The following is an 18,242-nucleotide window of genomic DNA, read 5'->3' on the forward strand; positions in this document are numbered from 1 at the left end:
AATGCACACAAAGCTGTGGTGCACCTCCAAGAAATTCACTGTCATAGTGCTCGGGCCATGTTCCCTGGGGCAGCTACARTTTGACTGGCACAGCAATCCCCAGCTTTTTCTGCTCCCGGAGCAGAGCACAGAGTGGTAACAAAATGGGAGGGGTCAGCAGCTGGAGTCACCTGGTGAGCAGCTTTCAGGCAGCCCTGGCTGTGGAGCCAGATGTGTGATCCTGACCCTCTGTTCTGTTTGCAAAGCAAAGGAGGGACAAACACAGCATCTTCCACATGTCAGACAACGTTTGCATTCAGAAACACGTAGCAATATTTCCTCAGGAAAACGAAATATATGGTACAAATGAGAAAGCAATGCAAGGAGAGAATGTTAGAAAGAATGACTAGAAAGTCCTTCCATAAAAATGTAATTGAGAAGATGTAAAGTTATAAATTATTAGATATCATTAATAAAGCAAAATGATGAAGTTCAGCATTATGTTGAATAATTATTCCTCCCCTTGGGACAGGACGGTGCCCCCCGAACGCATCTGCMGGGCTCAGACCAACCACGAGGATGAACACGAACACAGTGAGGAGGAGAATGAAGATTCCCACTTGGAACACGTTCACCTTGAGAACAACTACATCAACACAAGGCAGCTCTCCCCACACTCATTTTCATGCATAAGATCCTACTGCAGTGTTGTTCTTAAGCCACAAAAGACCAAATAAATCCCCAATTCTGCATTGCAACCCCCATCTCTGGAAATGCAGCTTTATTTATTCTCTTCTACTCACTGCTCTGCTTATTTCTGATTTAAACATTTTCTACTACTATAAATATGATCATGTATGTTATATACTGAAGTAAGGCAGCAGTGTATTTCTTCATATTGTTTCATTATAAAAAYATTAAATGTCAAAATTGAAGCTTAAGATTATGTCATCAATTTTTATTTCTACTAACACTATTCTACTTAAACACAATAGATCAGTGTCCCCAGGTACGCCCCTCAACACGAGTAGATTTTAGGATATAAAAAAGTAACTAAACCCTAAACTTGGCCCACTTATTTAACTGAATTTAAAACATTTTAAGAGGTACCATCAAAATTATACATGAAAGATAAAAGTCCTTGAGCTACAGACATTTTAGCAATGCAAGAATCAAATTTCTTAAAACATACACAGTACTGGATTTTCTAGCAAACATTTTGCAGTGATAAGTTTTCTTCCAACTGAAATTTTAAGAAAAAATGTTAAATTGATTGTTTTAGATGATCCTAAAAGCTTCCTGTATGCAAACAGAATCTGATGTGTTAGAGGAACAAGCAATTAATCTATATCTGGATGCTTTTTTTTTTTTTTTAAACAAAGCATATTTGCATTTTTTCAAACAAAGCATATAGGGTCTTTTTAAAAATATTTTTAAACTCAGTGTAATAGATTCCATTCCTTTGCACCACAGTTAATTTGTTAAGATTTTTATAGTGTACAAGATCTGTAGCCTTATAATAAATTTAAGCAAAACACCACATATTGTGGCAAYTATTTTAATTCAAATAGAATTCTTMTCTTATCAAACATTCAGACTCATAAGACCCACAAGAAATTCTCCACTGGATCTRCAGGGGATAACACCACTAAAATGCAGACAAATAAAGATTTATTGTGACCATTCACATATTTTCTCCAAGATGTGCTTTTTCACTATTAAGATATCATAAAAGTGAATTTTATGCAAGTAATTTGTCTAAGATCATTCCTCTGGGGATTTAATATGAGTGTCAAGCTTGCCTGACATTATGCTGTGTAAGTTGTTCCTTGAGAAAGCCTCAGTAATGGAACATGACCTAAAGTGAAATTGCAGCACCAATGTAACACCACAACAGTGAGACAGAGACTGAGGGAAAAGTGTTTTGGAATTGGAACACAACAGAAGCAGCTGCAGAAGAGCAAGCAGGAGAAAGAAGCCAAAGGATGAAGGATACACAACAAACTGGTGCCTTCTCACTTCAGAAACACATGGGCACTTAAACCTGCACAGCATTTCCAGACGTCAGATGGAAGCTGCTTAAATCCACTCTTCAAAGTTATCAACTACTGTGGAAGTGGAATGAGCTTGATTGTAAAAACTCTCATCTCTTTCAAACAAAGTAAATGGGATTGTCACCATTTTACAGCTMGTGACTCAAAGGCATAGTGAAGTGACCCAAACATTCTCGGTCAGAAAAACCCATGAGAACAAGTTCAGAATCTTTGACCACCAGTAGGATTAAAATATGCAAGGACAGCTCAACACAAACCCACTATAGTTGGTTTATTCTTCAACACAAACACACTATAGTTGGTTTATTCTCTACAACATATTTGAGCAAATAATTAATTTTTGCAGGCTTACATTGGAAATTAATACACCTCAAAAGGCCACTGGACTGAGAATGGAATAGTTCTGATGAAGTGTTATCAGACTCAGAAGCCTTATGAAATAGTATATATAAATATAAATACTGGGAGAGCCTTCATGGCAAGTGCCCAATGAGAACTGCTTTGAGGGAGATGCTGTTATGCCAATCCAGTAACACTTCTGCCAGGCAATCACATTTGGGAGATGCATAGCAGCATTCTCATTTCTCCTGTTCTCCCACACAGATGGAGCTGACTTATATTCACAGATAAATTCAAGAGAGAACCAGCTGCAAGTTGCTAAGACTGCAGAGATGTCCCATCARAATATTTTAAACATTTCAGAGAGGAAACTACTAATAGTACTGTAAAAATTTGAATACAATGTTTTCAGTAATCAAGACAAATGGAGAGTCAGAGACAAATGCAAGGTAAATCAATCTGAATACAAGGTGTGAATGTTGAAACTGTGAGAGAGAAAGATATTTTATAGCCAGGGAGAGACCAGAATAGGAGAGGTTAGGATTCAATAGCCACAGCAATTCCAGAAYCACAACACTTTGTGGCATAAGAGGAATTTTGGAGGTTTAAACTCTCTGTTAGATTTCTAAGTTCTGACTTGCATTGTTGGCTCATGTATCTCACATCAGAGTTTTGACAAGACTTGCTAAATCCCATTTGAAATCGAGACATAACAGAAAAACATCTTGTGGTTATCAGCATATTAATACAATAGGTATTGACATTATCATTTGTACTGATCTTTTCACTGCTTCAATGATGACAGAACTTTGAGGATCTGCCGGAGCTGTCATTTTGTGCATAGGGACAGGCACTTCTGGTATGATAAAAACTGCAAMGGTGTCCAACAAAATAATGTTGTTTCCACAGAAGTTGGGGTAGCTTTCTGAATTTGAAGGAACAATTAAAGGCAATGCTTTTTTTATAAGCAAGGAAAAAGATCTTTCTTAGGAAAAAAACCCCACAAAAACCTCAGAAAAATAAGGGCATCAAATGCTTCCYGAAATGAGATTTTCATCATTAAGGCCCACGTGTTGAAGCTACTAGAACCTCTGAGACCCCAGAARTGTTGGGTTCACACTAAATGCCCTTCCCCATTTCAATTTAATAAAGAATAGAGATCCCTCCACAACAAAGCTACAAATCACCTGACTTTGCCACAGAAAGGAGTTGCTGTGTGACCATTTGTTTTCTATTTGCCCACAGCAAAGTGAATTCCACTCGGTTAAATAACTATTACAGTAGCAGTACAGAGACTGCCTGACATGATTTCTGAATTTCAATTCTCAAATATCCATCATGCCTGTTACTGCAAAAACCCCTTAGAACTGTAAAAGAAAATAACTATCAGAAATACGAAGCATAATTTTAACATTTCTCTATGAAATGTTTTTCTCTTACTGAAAGAAATCAATGAACTGTAAAGATCTCTCAAGCCACAGCTTTATAGAGTTACATCACAGCAAGAAAATAAACAGTTTATCATTTCGGCTGTGTGSTAATACCAGCATTAACTGGTTGAAACTCTCCTGAGAAAACATTTTCTTATTTAAGCACTATGTTTATATTCCAATGTATACAATTTTCAGACAAGTCTAAAGACAGTAAAACAGGAGAGTTACGAGTAAATACTACCAAAATAATTTTACACAATAACCCTGAAAACTTTCTGTATGAAGCAGTTTGCTGAGAACAAGTATGGAGACTGTAGGTTTGGAGACCAATACAATATCTGGTGTTCTGGAAGCTTCCTAATCTTTACTCAGTTRGAAGTGCAACCTCAGGGAGCTGTTTGGGATTTACAGCCTCAACCAATATCAAAACAACAAAGGACTTGCAGTACCAACGTGTGTTACAACTTGTACACCACCTCTCCTCCTCAGGAATGGCTGAAGTCATGGATGAGGTTTTAGAAGACCAAACTTAGATCAAATCACTGCTCTCAGGGGGTCAGAACCACACCATGACCACCTTGTAGAACATCCCAGCCACAGAGGTGAAGCCAAGCCTTCGGAAATAGTGAATGTTTTTAAAGAGATTTCCTTTAAAGCTGGTTTTGGCAGCAGGAAGCRTTTAAAGGTTTAGTGAACCGTGTAACCTACCCTCATTTGGAAGAAGCCATGTACAAGTCTTACTGTCTTCTTGTAAAATGAAAAAGRTATAAACATCCTTGCAAAAAGAGCTATAATGATATGTTTGACTTACTCAGCAGACACACATTTCTGTTTCCTAATGAACAAAAGAGATCCCTGCTTTTATTGCATATTTAGTAACATGACCCCTTCTCTCATAGTTAGTTACCATTTAATCCCAAACTATTTCAAGGCTTTAGTTTTTTTTCTCTTGGCACACTGAAAGCCATTTTAAACAGGGAAAAACAGCAGACATGTGAAATAAGAGCTCTGATTTAAAGATGTCAACAACTTCTGTTCAGTCTCAAGGCCCCAAAGTATTGTGGAAAAATGTTGGAACACTTTTTCCATCTAAAAGTAGTGAAGACGTCACTTAAAAACCTCTAAAATGTATTAAACAGATTTCCCTTTCCACATTAACAAACAATCATATGATCAAAATGAATCTAGCTTTTTATTTTCCTAATAAATTAACATACTACTCATAAGTTTTACACCAATTCAGGTACCAAGCTGCTATACTAAAATGCCTGCAAGCATAATTTTCATTATTTTGTTACAACTGCTATAATGAAATTCAATGGAAATCCAGTGTTGAATGTTCCCAATAACCAGGTTACGAAGTCTCATTACACATGTAATGCTCCTTGCTAACAGACACCCTATTCTACATTAAAATTCCATCAGGAATCTGCAGTTTTTTCCTTTTCAATTTAAGAAGTGAAGTGAGAGCATCAAGCAGAACTCTTCATAAAAACCTTCCATTCTACTTTATGCAGGAGTTTCTAGGTCACTAAATGACCTTTGAGAATACATTGTGCACCACTGTGCATCRCTGAAAGAACTTACATAGCCTAGAACTGCATAGAACACTTGGACTACACCAGAAACTAATTAATGATAAATCATAATGATCCCTTTTATGACACTGAAATGCTTCAGTTAGTAAAGCAAAAGTAACCCAACAGATTTATTAGCTCTGCAGTGTCACCTTTCTCACAAGTGAATGTGCATCTCTGAACAGGATAATGTTTGATTAGTCTTGAAATGATCACAGCATCTTGTGAGCTGGAAGGGACCCATGGGAATCATTAATCCACCCCCTGGCCCTGCACAGACACCCCAACAATCCCACCCTGTGCCTGGSAGCGTGCTCCCTAAAATGAGATTTTCATTATTAATGCCCCTGTGTTGAGGCTGTTGGAACCTCCGAGACCCCAGAAATGTTGGGTTCACACATTACACCCTTCCCCATTTCAGTTTAATGAAGAACAGACATCCCTCAATGGCAAAGYTACAAATCACTCAACTTTGCCACACATTAGGAGCAAACATCCTTGGGACTGTGCCCATTCCCTGGGGAGCCTGGTCAGTRCCCAGCACCCTCTGGGGGAAGAACTCTGCCTGATATCCAGCCTAAGCCTCCCCTGACACAGCTCCAGCCATTCCCTTGGGAATGGCAGAAAAAACCYAAACTACCTCAGGGTGAATCTCGAAACTAAAGGAAACCTCCGTCCCAAAACCACAGCTTTACTCTGCTCCAAGGGAAGTGAAAGCAAAGSAAGCCCAGGAACAGCAATGCCCTTTCTCTGTGGCACTGTTTGTGGTCACTGTCACAGCCGGGCAACTGGGCTAGCTGGGCACTGACCTGGTCCAGGACAGTTCTGCTCACACACTTCCCATAGAGCCCGGCCTCATCCTTCCTAATTGCTGCTGGGCAGAATCTCACACATTTCCACAAGTACTCACTGACTTTATCAGCCCATGAACAGTTCATGAAGTTTCCCAACACACGATGTGGTCATTGCTCTGGAGTTTCTTGGAGCAGCACATGACTCCCTCTGCTCTGCAGTCACGTCTGGTGAAAATTCCCACCAGTGGAGTGTCCCAGGGTAATTCAGGATGTAAAGGGAATTTCCTTTAAACAGAGAGGTGGGCTGGAGGCTGAAGGTAACCTCACCTCTTGCCATGGCCCAGCAGCTGAACATTGTTGTATGAGCCCACACACCTCACATGAACCATCCCATTTCAGTCCCTCACTAAAACCAGCAGCACAGTTTGATCTGTATTTCCTGCAAGTTTATCCTTCATTAATRCCTCTGTGTGGGAATCCAGATGCCTACCCCCAAAACTCAACTGTCCTGGCRACTAAAACTAGTAAGTTTTACTTATTTTCACCTGGGAGTTCTATGGGTAATGACGTTTATCTGGGGCAGTGACTTCAAAGCACTGTATTCAGAAATGGCAATTTTTCCAGCTTGGGAAATGTTCTGCATTACAATTAATTAGAAGACCACACTAATCTCAAGGAAAAAGAACAATGTCTCTTCCCCAGTCTGCAGCTTCCTTCATAAACATCTCTAAACATTTGCATAAAAATATGCAAAACTACGCTGCCTATTAGGAGCAAGGCAGTTGGGGGAAATGACTGAATACTGCATATTTTTGATAAGGTCCAACAACTGTTAGGCTGGCCTCAGAAAATCCCCTGGTGTCTGGGAGCTACAAAGGCTGTGCTCAAAGGCCAGCAACGTTCCTGCCTAGGGCTTCATGGCCATTCCTTTGCCAGCCACAATGGACACAAACATTCTCTGGAGTGTACAAATACTGAAGAGTTGAGTGAATYCTCCCCCCAAAATATTTTTCCAGTCTCAGCCATCCTGGCTCCATTCACTACATAGCCTTTTTGTCCCAAGGATTTAAGGATTAAAGTAAATRAAAGCATGCAGAGTTGGATTATTTAAAAGGTTCATCTTAAAAATGATTTACCTAGTAATTTCTTCCTTAATAATCTGCTGTGTAAGGAACTTTCTATAGCCACTGAATAAAAAAATTAAAAAAATTTGGTAGAATTTCCATTTCTTTGGTGTTGAATTCTTTGTTCAGAATGCAGATTTCCACACAGTTACTGAATACAACCTTCTGATTCATTGCTTCTGTTTTAGGCTGTTATTTATATTAATGAATCTTTGATAAAATGAGTTATTCAGACCAGCTCATAACAGACTGTTTCCTACTTTGAAGCAGTTCTGTTAATTCAACGAAAAGAACTTTCATTCCAAGTGTGCAGTATTATATCRCAGAAAACCCAAGGTTTTTCCATGCAGTATTACTAAAACAAATCTATGTTTCTCTGTGAGAATTTTTCATACGATAGTAATGCATAAAAGCTGACTTATTTTTTCCACAAGACAGATTTTTTCTCAAAGGAGTAATACTGAACACAGCTGTGGAAATATTAGATCTTGAACAACACTATCAACAAAGACAAGAATCTTCTAAGTGAGTTATGTAATGATATTTTTAAAGGATTAAAATTAGGAAAAAGGATTAAAATGTACTTATTTTTTTTCACAGCAGTTTCTACAAAACCCTGAAATGRGCTAAGCCTTTACTTTTCTTCCTCTCCTTAAAAACTGACAGGGAATGACAGTCTTTGGGAGCATCTCATGGTTCTCAGCCCTTTTTAACTGACCTTTATAAACATCCATGGTTTTCTCTCTAACGCAGGATGGTTCTGGACTTACTCAGTAAAGGTTGTTCACTACCAGCCTTCCAGGGAAAACTCTTTCTCCCCTTTTTCCCCGCTCAGTTTGGCTCTCGTCACAAAGAACTCAGGAAGGAAGAATTTTCCTCTTTCAATTAGACCAATTATTTTTTGGGTCTATATGAAACATTAAAAGCCACTTCACTCACTTGCACATTTCCACAGCTAAACTATAAATGTTTCATGAAGTTTTCATGAAGAATTTCCTTCTGTTCTGAACCTGCCACCCACTGATTTCTTTAGTGTTGGTAAACTTTTAGTATTGGAAACATTAAAATAATCACTCTGTTTCTTGACAACATATGGGTTCAAATTAATCTGCATTGTCTGTATTCTTTAGTTATTTTCAAGGCTACTTTGAGAGCCTCTGGTAAAATCTTAAATGACAAAAACCATGATTATCTCCCATTTTAGTTGAATTAAATTTCTTTCCAAGCTGAGCAAAGAAGCTTCTCTGGTTTTATGTGAGGAGATGAACATCTCATACATTAATAGGACATTATAGAAATTCTAATTACCATGAAACAAAAGCACAGTCACAGTATGAATCCAATGCTGAGAAATGTTCATGGCAGGGGTTGGGAACTGGATGATCTTAAAGATCCCTTCAATCCCAAACCATTCTATAATTCTATGAAATTAAGATATAATTTGCTTGCTGAACAAAATAAAAGGGAATTCCTTGGTAAACTACTTTTGAAAATCAAGGCTCCTTTGTTCTGCTGCAGGCAGGCCAAGGGGGAATTACACTCTGTAGAACAAAAGTGTTCAAGAAGAAAATAATACCCTCTACATTACAAACTGTTCTACCAAAAAGATCTCMGTTTCCATACCACAAGTTAATATGCAATTATGACATATGTTTGCTTTCAATTTACATAAATATTTCCACTGAGTGGTAAAAGGAGCTTCTGTCATCCAGTGGATTTCTATCKCTGACAAAAACCAGTGCAAACCCATCCATGGTACCAAACTTCTTAACTAACACTCCTGTATTTCAAACAAATACCTTTGGAAATAGTCTGTCAGGACATCTGTCTGACAACTCTTCTCCGCTAGTTCTACACAGTCTTTTGGCTTAATTTAGAAGTTTTTATCTTCCTATTTCTTTCATTTTTCTTTAAAATCAAGATAGTGATAGGACTTATTTGTGATTTTCCCCTACAGCTGAAACAGGAAAAAATGAATGCTAAAAATCAACAACACACTTTATGTTACATAAGTAGTTAAAACAAATTCAACAGCCTTTTTTTAAATGCCCACTTGAACACAATATACATTACATAGTATCTACAATTTAATAGTAGCACAATTATGAGAAAGTATTACTAAAACTGTAGCAGCAGTCATTAACTAAATCAGACTTTTTCAGAAGGCTCCCAATTTCTTGGGAGTATTTAGAGCTAGACCCAACCCTGCATGACAGATTTAGTGCTTTTGTGTTGATGAGAAACAAATGAGGCTCTCCCAGAAAATTCCCACGGATAAAAACCACACATCTGAACACAGGCTGAGTTAATTAATGTGATAGGGAAATCACTTCTTGAATGAGAGCACACCCTTCTTTTTATTAGTAATGATACTAATGATGAATAATGAAAGAAATGCTTCTATTTCTACTATTCCAAAGTATGTGTTTCAACATGTGCAAACAAATTGAGTTTGGAGACCTTCCTAGAGGTCGTTACTTTTTCCATCTACAAAACAATGTGCTCAAAGTACACGCAAACATTTACAGATCCAGGTTCTTCAGAAGACAAAGAAGTGCAAATTGTAGTTAATTTCTATCTCAGGAATGTAATATTCACTGCTTCCACTTCTAAGAGKCTATCAGAAACTGAGGCAAAGTCATCTTCTTTTGGGCCTTTGGATTTCTAATTAATAGAAATTACTTTTGTTGATCAGTAAAGTTAGCAACAACTAATGCCAAAAAAAAGAAATTATCTTTTCCGTCTAACATTTTTTTTCCTGGACTAGATGTCCACATTTCTTTTTTCCTAAAACTAACAACTCACTGGCAGTTGATGACAGTCATCACTTTGTTGCTTTTATGTTCTGAACAATAGGAATCCACCCAAAGGCTGTCTAAAAACAGGCACTCTTTTGCATTYTGTATTATTCACATTCTTCATTAAAACAAAGGCGAAAATGGGAGAAATTCAGCATTTGCAGGTGATCAAGGTTTGGGTTTTTTTAAATCATTGTTGAACTTCGGCAGAGTAAATACTTGATACTCTATGAAATGTTGTTGTAAGTCCAGCTTGTATTCCAGAACAGAAAATTTTCCTTTAGAACTTATTGTTGGAGTGATTCAGTAGTTTGGCATTAGTTGCAGAGTTTTTCATTTTAACTACTGTTTGATTTTCCATGAAAGAATGTCCACTGTTTTCAGTGTCTCTAAGGCAGATAAATACCCATATTCCATAAAAACGCCATGTCACATTATCCAAACTTGTGAGCAGCATCACAAGCAAGACTAACAACTGACTTGTACAAACACCAAAACTAATTTCAAGAGCTTCACTGATCACTTTCCTGATGCAGTTTGGTGCACAAACCTTTTCACCAAGGACCAAGGAGAAGAGCATCAAGGTGGGAATAAGCTAGCTGGGGGCTTCTGAAATCAGCAATCCCACACTGAGAAATTTGTATTTATCTGTAGCCTAAAGTAGAATAAAGTCAAGTGACTCTCCAGAGGCAACAGAAACTCTGTGCAAGGGTGAAAACCAAAATGCTTCCTCGGGTGACATTTTGCCTCTCCAGTCATTCCAGATCACCACATCCTTGCATCCATAAAAGCCACGATAAGCCTGATGATCACATGGATGTATGCACATGTACACTAGACTTTACAGCTCTTTTTGTACACAACCTCTCAATATTGCAAGTTATGACCCGCCCTTCGATATTGCTGTGTTGCTAACAAACATCAGGGACTGAGTACTTTGACTGCAAAGGAAACTGTATTTTGTTGTGGCTTCTAATCAGCTGCCAAAACATGCTAAAAATGGTGTTTCTATTAACAAGCAAAAGTTGATTCATGCATGATTATTAAAACCCAGACATTTTTAATATATTTATGTATAAATAATGAAGAATCAAGATGAACTACAGAAGCTGAAGGGCCGATTTTGTATATTCAGCTGCTTAAATGGTGTAGTCCAGGCTGAGAGGAGCCAAAACTTAGCAAAAACCAAAATATGTGACCACACTGCACATGGAGCAGTTGTGAGCACGAAAGGAATATGTCATGTTATTAAAATGTGATGGGCAGGCTCCAAGGCAGCTTTGTGCAGTTGATGTTAGATTCATCACATTATGTAAACCACATTTATAAACAGTGCTAGAAAATGAAAAAGTACTTAGTTTGCCCTAGAATAAGAAATGTATACAAGACTGGTTTAAAACTGCGATTGCAATGTAAGCGTTAGCCACATATGGCAGCATATGTTTGCTCTCTCAACATATCATGTAATACAAAATACGGTGATTTTCAAGAAAGAAATCAAGGGGAGCATTTTATATCACTGATGAGATAATGTCAAATGTAGAACACCATCCAGATTCTTTTTCATTTGCATATTTCATCATATAAGACAGTTTTCTGAACTACCTATGTGTTGGATATACTTTTAGCCTTTGCTCAAAAATTCATCTTCATTACTCATAAATGTTGCGTAAGTATTTCAAGGCAAGACAGAATTCTAATTTTCAACCAATTCACTCATTGGTGGAAACAGAAATTACTGAAAAGTTTTGAGCAAACAGTCTGACCTTATGTGATCTAGCAGTTATTTCAACACATAATCTTTCTTGGAAAATACACCAACATTTGCTTGCAAAGAAAATACCCTCAGACTAATAATTGAGAGTATCTCCCTTCATTAAGCCCCCAACGATGGATTAAGAAACTGAGACAATGGAAATGWGCTGCAAGTGTTTAAAAGAACAGGCTCATAATGTGGATCGAGAACCACTGGTTAAGTTTTAAGTACTGCTATCAAGAGAAACATCCAAAGTTCAGAATCGAGTAGTCAAGAGACCTGAGAAGGTGATTTCTGGGTATTTTATCCTAGATTGCAATTATATTCACATCAAAATATTAAATCCAAGTTTTGAGCTATCAAACAGTCTCATTACAAGAAGAGCAGGTGAGCTATATTTATTTCTGCTATACTGATACTACATGTTTTACAGAATTGATGGATAATCCATTTTAAGGTTAATGGTTACCTTTTTTTCCAGATACTACCACTTTGTGTGTCACCTTCATTATATAATTGCTTATGACAAACTTCATATACACAGGAATGTGTTCCTACCATCAGAATCAACTAAAAAGAGAAAATAATAATAACCCCTCCCCGAGTATTCATCCAAAATTGAGATGTTACTAAACCTCAGGAACAGTTTACTGCAAAACCACAGTGAGCTGAAACTGCTGATTCAATGCTTTGCTACTGAACAAAGTGAAAAAAGAAACCAGTACATTTATATCACAGCCCTCAGGCCCTGCTCTCTTTTATTAAACAGCCAAGAAAGCGTTGGAGGGTTTTTTAAAACAACAATTTAATACTAATTTCCTCAAGTAAACCCATCCAAACCAAGCTATTCAAAACACAGGGGAGTGTTTGCTTAGGAAGCTTTGGTTTCTACAAGCAGGCAAGAGAATGCAGATATATGCAATTTGAGATTTCAAAAAAGTGTAAGATCATCCTTCAGATTTTTCTGTGGGAATGGGATTTCTTTTGAAACTGTAATTTTATTCCTTGGGAAAAGTGATAGGGAGACACTTTATCATCACCCATCTGTGCTACTGGAACTGGAACACATCAAAAGCAATGCTGCAGGTAACACAAATCTTGTCTTGGTTGATATCACAGCACTAAAGTTTTAATTTTTGGCACAAAATCTTTTTCTTCCTTAAGAAAGTAACAGCAGACAAAATAACTATTATGCAACTTGTACAGGCATTTTGCAAACAGCACATTACATGTATAATAAAAAAAAATCCCAAGTAAAATTTCCATGCTTTTTTTTTTCCAAAGCAAGACCAGACTTTTAACATAGAAAGGAGTTAATTAAAGAAACAGATGAAGTCAGATTGCACGGAAGTGGATATAATGCACTGTAAATTTAAAGACACAAATGGTTTCCCTGACTATGAAACTTGCTTTAGGTAAACTTTATTAATTAAACATTTCTGAAGTTTACATAAACAGAGGCCTATGAAAGGCAAACAAAGAATAACTCCAGTTTCTAAATATTGTGATGTGCTCATCAGTGCAAACTTTATAACAGGGTACATTCTCAAAGATTTGATTTTAAACTCACAACTTCAATCCCGGAATACTGCAAATATTGTTTCTATTTTAATTAATAGATATGTTTATTTCCCATACACAAGACAGCAATTAGCTATATAGACTAAAAATCTGATCTAGTTTACATTCTTGAATCATTGTCCCCAGCCCAATTGCTGCCTCCTGAAAGCAGAGTTAAAATTTATGTACAGGTAAAATAAAATAAATAAAATCCTAATTTTCTAACTTTAGAAAGGTTTGGCAGCATGCAGGTCACTGCAGGCTACTGGCTTACTCTGCCACTRGCTAAAGCTTTACAGTTTAAGTCACACTTTTAAAACAATAATGGCCAATGAAATCCTAAATAAGTGGGATTCCACAGCAGGAATGACCTGAAATGGACCTCACTGTACTTCCAATGGCCTGATGTCAACTATTATTAAACTACAGGTTTTACAAAGTCTACCACTAGACGTCTAGAGTTAAGCCAGAAGTTTTGGCTCTAATACAGGCAGTGATGAAAAACATATGAGTGGTAACAAGTCKCCTTAATATCATTCTGCAGTACTAAGATGGGCTAATCTGAGGCAGCACTTTACTCTGGTATCACCCACGGTGCCAGAAGGATCAAGAAGCTTGGACGTGGACTTCTTCTTTATATATGCTTTTCTTTTCACAAAACTCAGTCTAACTTCCTTTTTCCCTATTTTTTTTGTAATATGAAATAACTGGACATAAGGACCTGAGGTGGATTATCCCAGTGCTTCCAACAGAACTTCCAAACCTGCAAGGTAGGTCCAGTTTGAAARTCTATTCTATATAAATAGCAGCAAAGAGTTAAGGTTGTAAGACACTATGTGCAGATTAATAATGTAAGATCATTCAGAATTAGAAATAGCACTTTTTAAATGGAACATRTGAAAATTTACTTGCAGATGAAATACTTCTGTGTTTAATATGTGTGAGCTGAAAAACTAAGAGCTATAAGTGAATTATTTAACTATTAAAGACTTGCCAGAAAGATGTTAGAACTGACCATACCAGTTTTTCTCAGTTACAATCACCTATGAAAATCGACTCAACAATTACAGCAGCTCTTACAGTAACAACTCAGTATTAACYTTCTGYAATTTGGTATTCATRTTGGTGGGTTTAAGTACATATCAGAAGAGTAATAAAAACAACCCACGAAAGAATGAACTGTAGATGAACCACATCTAAAAATGCTCATAGATCATTCAGGAACAAGAGTCAAGCAGCTCTTTATAAAAAGTAAATATTCTGTAAACACAGCTTATTTTGTAAACATCCTAATAATTACCACTGCTCAACTTCAATATTCRACTATTTCTGACAACAGACACATTTCTACAGTAATCTTACTAACAAAAAATCTTCCTCCTGTTTTTCTTCAGCAATTGATATAAATCAATGGAGTAGATAAAGAGTTAATCATAAACTCTTTTTATTTCTGGAATGGGACAATGACTAATAGAACCAGAACTATTTTTAAATATAGATTTCAAAACAGTTATGGTCTTGCCTTTCTTTGGACAAAATCTGTGCACAGAGCAATGATTTGTGTTATTAATGAACACAGGGACTTTTCTTTGCCTCTGCAAAGTCCACCACTGGGTCATTTAAACATTTCCTTTTCAGAAACAATGCCATAGGAAATTCGTCTGTGTACACCGGTAACAGCAGCGATTTCTAAACATAATTTAGAGTCTTCTTAGGTCTTAAAACTTTGTGTATTAACTCTTTCAGTATCATAACTGATAAGGCAACATGGGGCTGCAGATCTGGTGTGCAACTGCCAAGGAAYCCAGAGTTATTTGTTGTCAGGTCTCTTTATGCACTCATCTCACTCTAACAACACAACTTCTGTCCTCACTGAAAGGGTTTTTCTTCCTTCCCATAACTCATGTTTAGAATTTCCACATCACAGAAGTATGGCAATCTTCCACATAATATCTAAAAGGTTTTAATCAAATTATACTGTGACATCACCTGTCTTCAATTATCTAAACATCATAACTAAAAGCATAAAAAATGTCTCTGTTCCACATGATGTTTGGCATTTTGAGTTTGGGTATAAATAACCACATTAGTGAGGATAACTGTGTCCCAAATAAACAGTGCAGTGACTTTTAGGACTGTTGCACACCTCAGGAAAGCACCTTAGGGCACCTCTCCATGTGAAATGCACTCTCCACTTTCACTCAGCTCACCTTGAGGTGGATCATGTTCCAGGGAGAAGGTGCTACTCAAAAGCTTTTTGTGCTGTCGGATAAGAAGGATTGACATAAAGAGGGTGCAATGGAGTTTGAATTCACCACACTCTTTTGTCAAACCCATTTTCAATGTTCTGGTCTGTTAAAACAAGAATGGACAAAGCCAGGCTTTGTCCAAGTGACAACCAGCTGCTCAGGGGATTATTTAACAGCACACTTGAGCCTGTCTAACAGCTTGAGTATGTCAGGAATGGCTCTCCCACYGCTCCTCCTTCCTTCTCTTTCCATTTCATGTTCCAGCCCTGTCAACCAGCCTGTTCCACCCATTCTCTTGTGCTGGTTCTGGTACTCCAAACTGACTCAGTTTCTTCACTTGAAAAGAATATGTTGGGTTTTTTTGTGCTGGTGTGGTGATTTCAACCAGCTCAGTGAACAGCCTGAGAGGAAGAGCTGGTACAGGAGAACTGGCAGGGAGCACACTCATGCCCAAGGCAGAAGGACCATTAGCACAGTGGTAGCTGTACCTTSTGGAACAGTATTTCATAAAATTCTCGGGACAGTATTTTCAGAAAGAGCACCAGGATCTTGTATTTTAGGCTTTCTTTTAATTCTCTTACTCTTGCAGAAAGTTTGTGTAAGTTCTTTGTGAAGAGCTGCAGAGTCAGAGCATTTCTACACTCAGCATCTATTTACTGGGAAAATCAAAACCTCAGGCAGGAAAAAAMCAATCCCACACCTGCATAAAACTCAGTTCTTTAGGATCCATTCTTGGCCATTTCTTTGGCCAATACAAACCTGAGGTCAAGTTTGATTATCATTCCTAACTACAAAGCCAATAAGGACTTCTTAATGGCAAAATGGGAAGATGAAGGACTTTTTGCTTTAAAATTAAAAAAAAAAAAAATCACAACTCAGGTTTCCTTACATAAAGGGACTTGTTTTCGAGAATTTTAACTCACAGAACCAATATATGTCATAAATGACATATTTCAACACTACTTTTCTAGAACTTTGTGAGCAACACATGTTTTTCAAGAGTTCAAATTGGCCGCTACTCCAATCACAGCCTCAAATTTTAATACTTTGAAATCCCAGTTTTTGGCTATATGAAAGGAAATATGCAATCCATTTGCTGCAGATGCAAATGTGGCAACAGATTTTTAAGTTGTTTCATAAGACAAGTCCCTGGCACCAGATCCAAAAGAACATTTGAGGAATATACACGCAAATGTATCTTTTAGATCCAGGAAGACTGCACATCCAGTGCCTGTCAYAAACAAAAATCAGCAGGGACTTGGAAAGTCCACATCCCAAGACATGATCACACTTGATATCCTACATATGGAAATGGTGCTCCATCTCTGGATAAACCAGAGAGCATTTTGTCACTTCAAACCTGAAGAGACTGGGAAGAACAGCCTGAGAGCCCCCATGTGCCAGCCCAGCCATTAAACCACTTGTCCAAGAACAAGGAGAACTTGGAAGTCTGAAAGCCTTCAAAATTCTCATCTCCTAATTAATGGTATGACTAAAGTATTAAAGTATTTGACTGGTTTTTGAAGCTGAAGTAGAAAACTGAAAAGGCTAAATATTCAAAAGGTGCACAACCAGAAATAATAATTCTCTCCAAACAATCAAACAAACAAAGGTTCCACRTCTTCTTGCCAGCGCTGTTTATATTCAGAGAGTCTTTCAAGGACACACATTGTATGGGATTGCAAGAAAACCACAACATTCTTTCTAGGAGCGTTCATAGAGAACATTACTTTGAACATGTAGGAAAATATATGGGAAAAATACATGTGAAGATTCTTTCAAGAGCTTGTTAAATCAGTAAAAGTATGTGCCCTACTCAAATGAACATGCAATTGGAATATTATGAGAAATACTAAATTACCTACAAAGTACCTTGTGATTTTGATTTGGGGAAAGAAGCAACTGCATTATTTTTATGTAGCCTAATCATGGTTGGCTTTCTTCTTTTCAAACTCCCTGAAATGGACAGCTAAAGGAGCAGCAATGCATGCAGAATACTGCATTTAAACCCATTATGAACCCTCTGCAATAATCATCAAAATGACTTTGYACAGAAAAAAGTGGCTTTTGCATAAACAAAACCTTAGAATTTCGAATAAGCCAAGTCAATGCCCTGTACAAACCAGTGCATTCCTTTTTTTTTTTTTTTTTTGCAATGGAGGACCAATGATAAAATGCCTACATAAAAGCATTTTTCATCTTCAAACAGATCAGAAAGCATTAATTAGGTGATCAAACAAGAATTGACATCCGTTTAGCATCTCCCTAAAGAGACCTATGATAGTCCAAATAGAAACATTTTTATAAACAGGACATGCACAATAAAATTTACTGCCACCCCTCATGATTTGTGGAGCACATTTTCAGTTCCAAATGACTTCCGGAGTTGGGCTTTGGAGGGAAACAATGTCGAGCTGAGGGCTGAATCCACAACATTTTCTCAGCATTTGCCACATTCTGTGGGGCAATTCTTACTATCTCCATTCTCCTCTGCATCTAGTTTTCTAAGAGCAAGAAAGAAAAAAGCCACTAAACAAAAAAAGCTATGGTTATTGAAAAAATTCACACACAAACCTACT

General features: G+C 37.3%; 2 protein-coding genes across 3 annotated transcripts in view; one reads left to right on the forward strand and one right to left on the reverse strand.

The window, feature by feature from the left end:
• Positions 1 to 18,242, reverse strand: part of CENPP (centromere protein P) — a 111,796-nt gene that overhangs the window by 33,891 nt on the left and 59,663 nt on the right. The window lies entirely within an intron of this gene.
• ASPN (asporin) overlaps positions 1 to 18,242 on the forward strand; it is a 33,289-nt gene that overhangs the window by 3,899 nt on the left and 11,148 nt on the right. The window contains exon 6 of the mRNA XM_057368083.1: positions 512 to 711. Within this exon, the coding sequence (XP_057224066.1) occupies positions 512 to 711 (200 nt within the window). The remainder of the gene's footprint in view (positions 1 to 511; positions 712 to 18,242) is intronic.

The sequence above is a fragment of the Malurus melanocephalus genome, unplaced genomic scaffold, assembly GCF_030028575.1.
Source record: "Malurus melanocephalus ecotype Western Australia unplaced genomic scaffold, MMel_1.1 scaffold_87, whole genome shotgun sequence".
Taxonomy (NCBI): Eukaryota; Metazoa; Chordata; class Aves; order Passeriformes; family Maluridae; genus Malurus; species Malurus melanocephalus.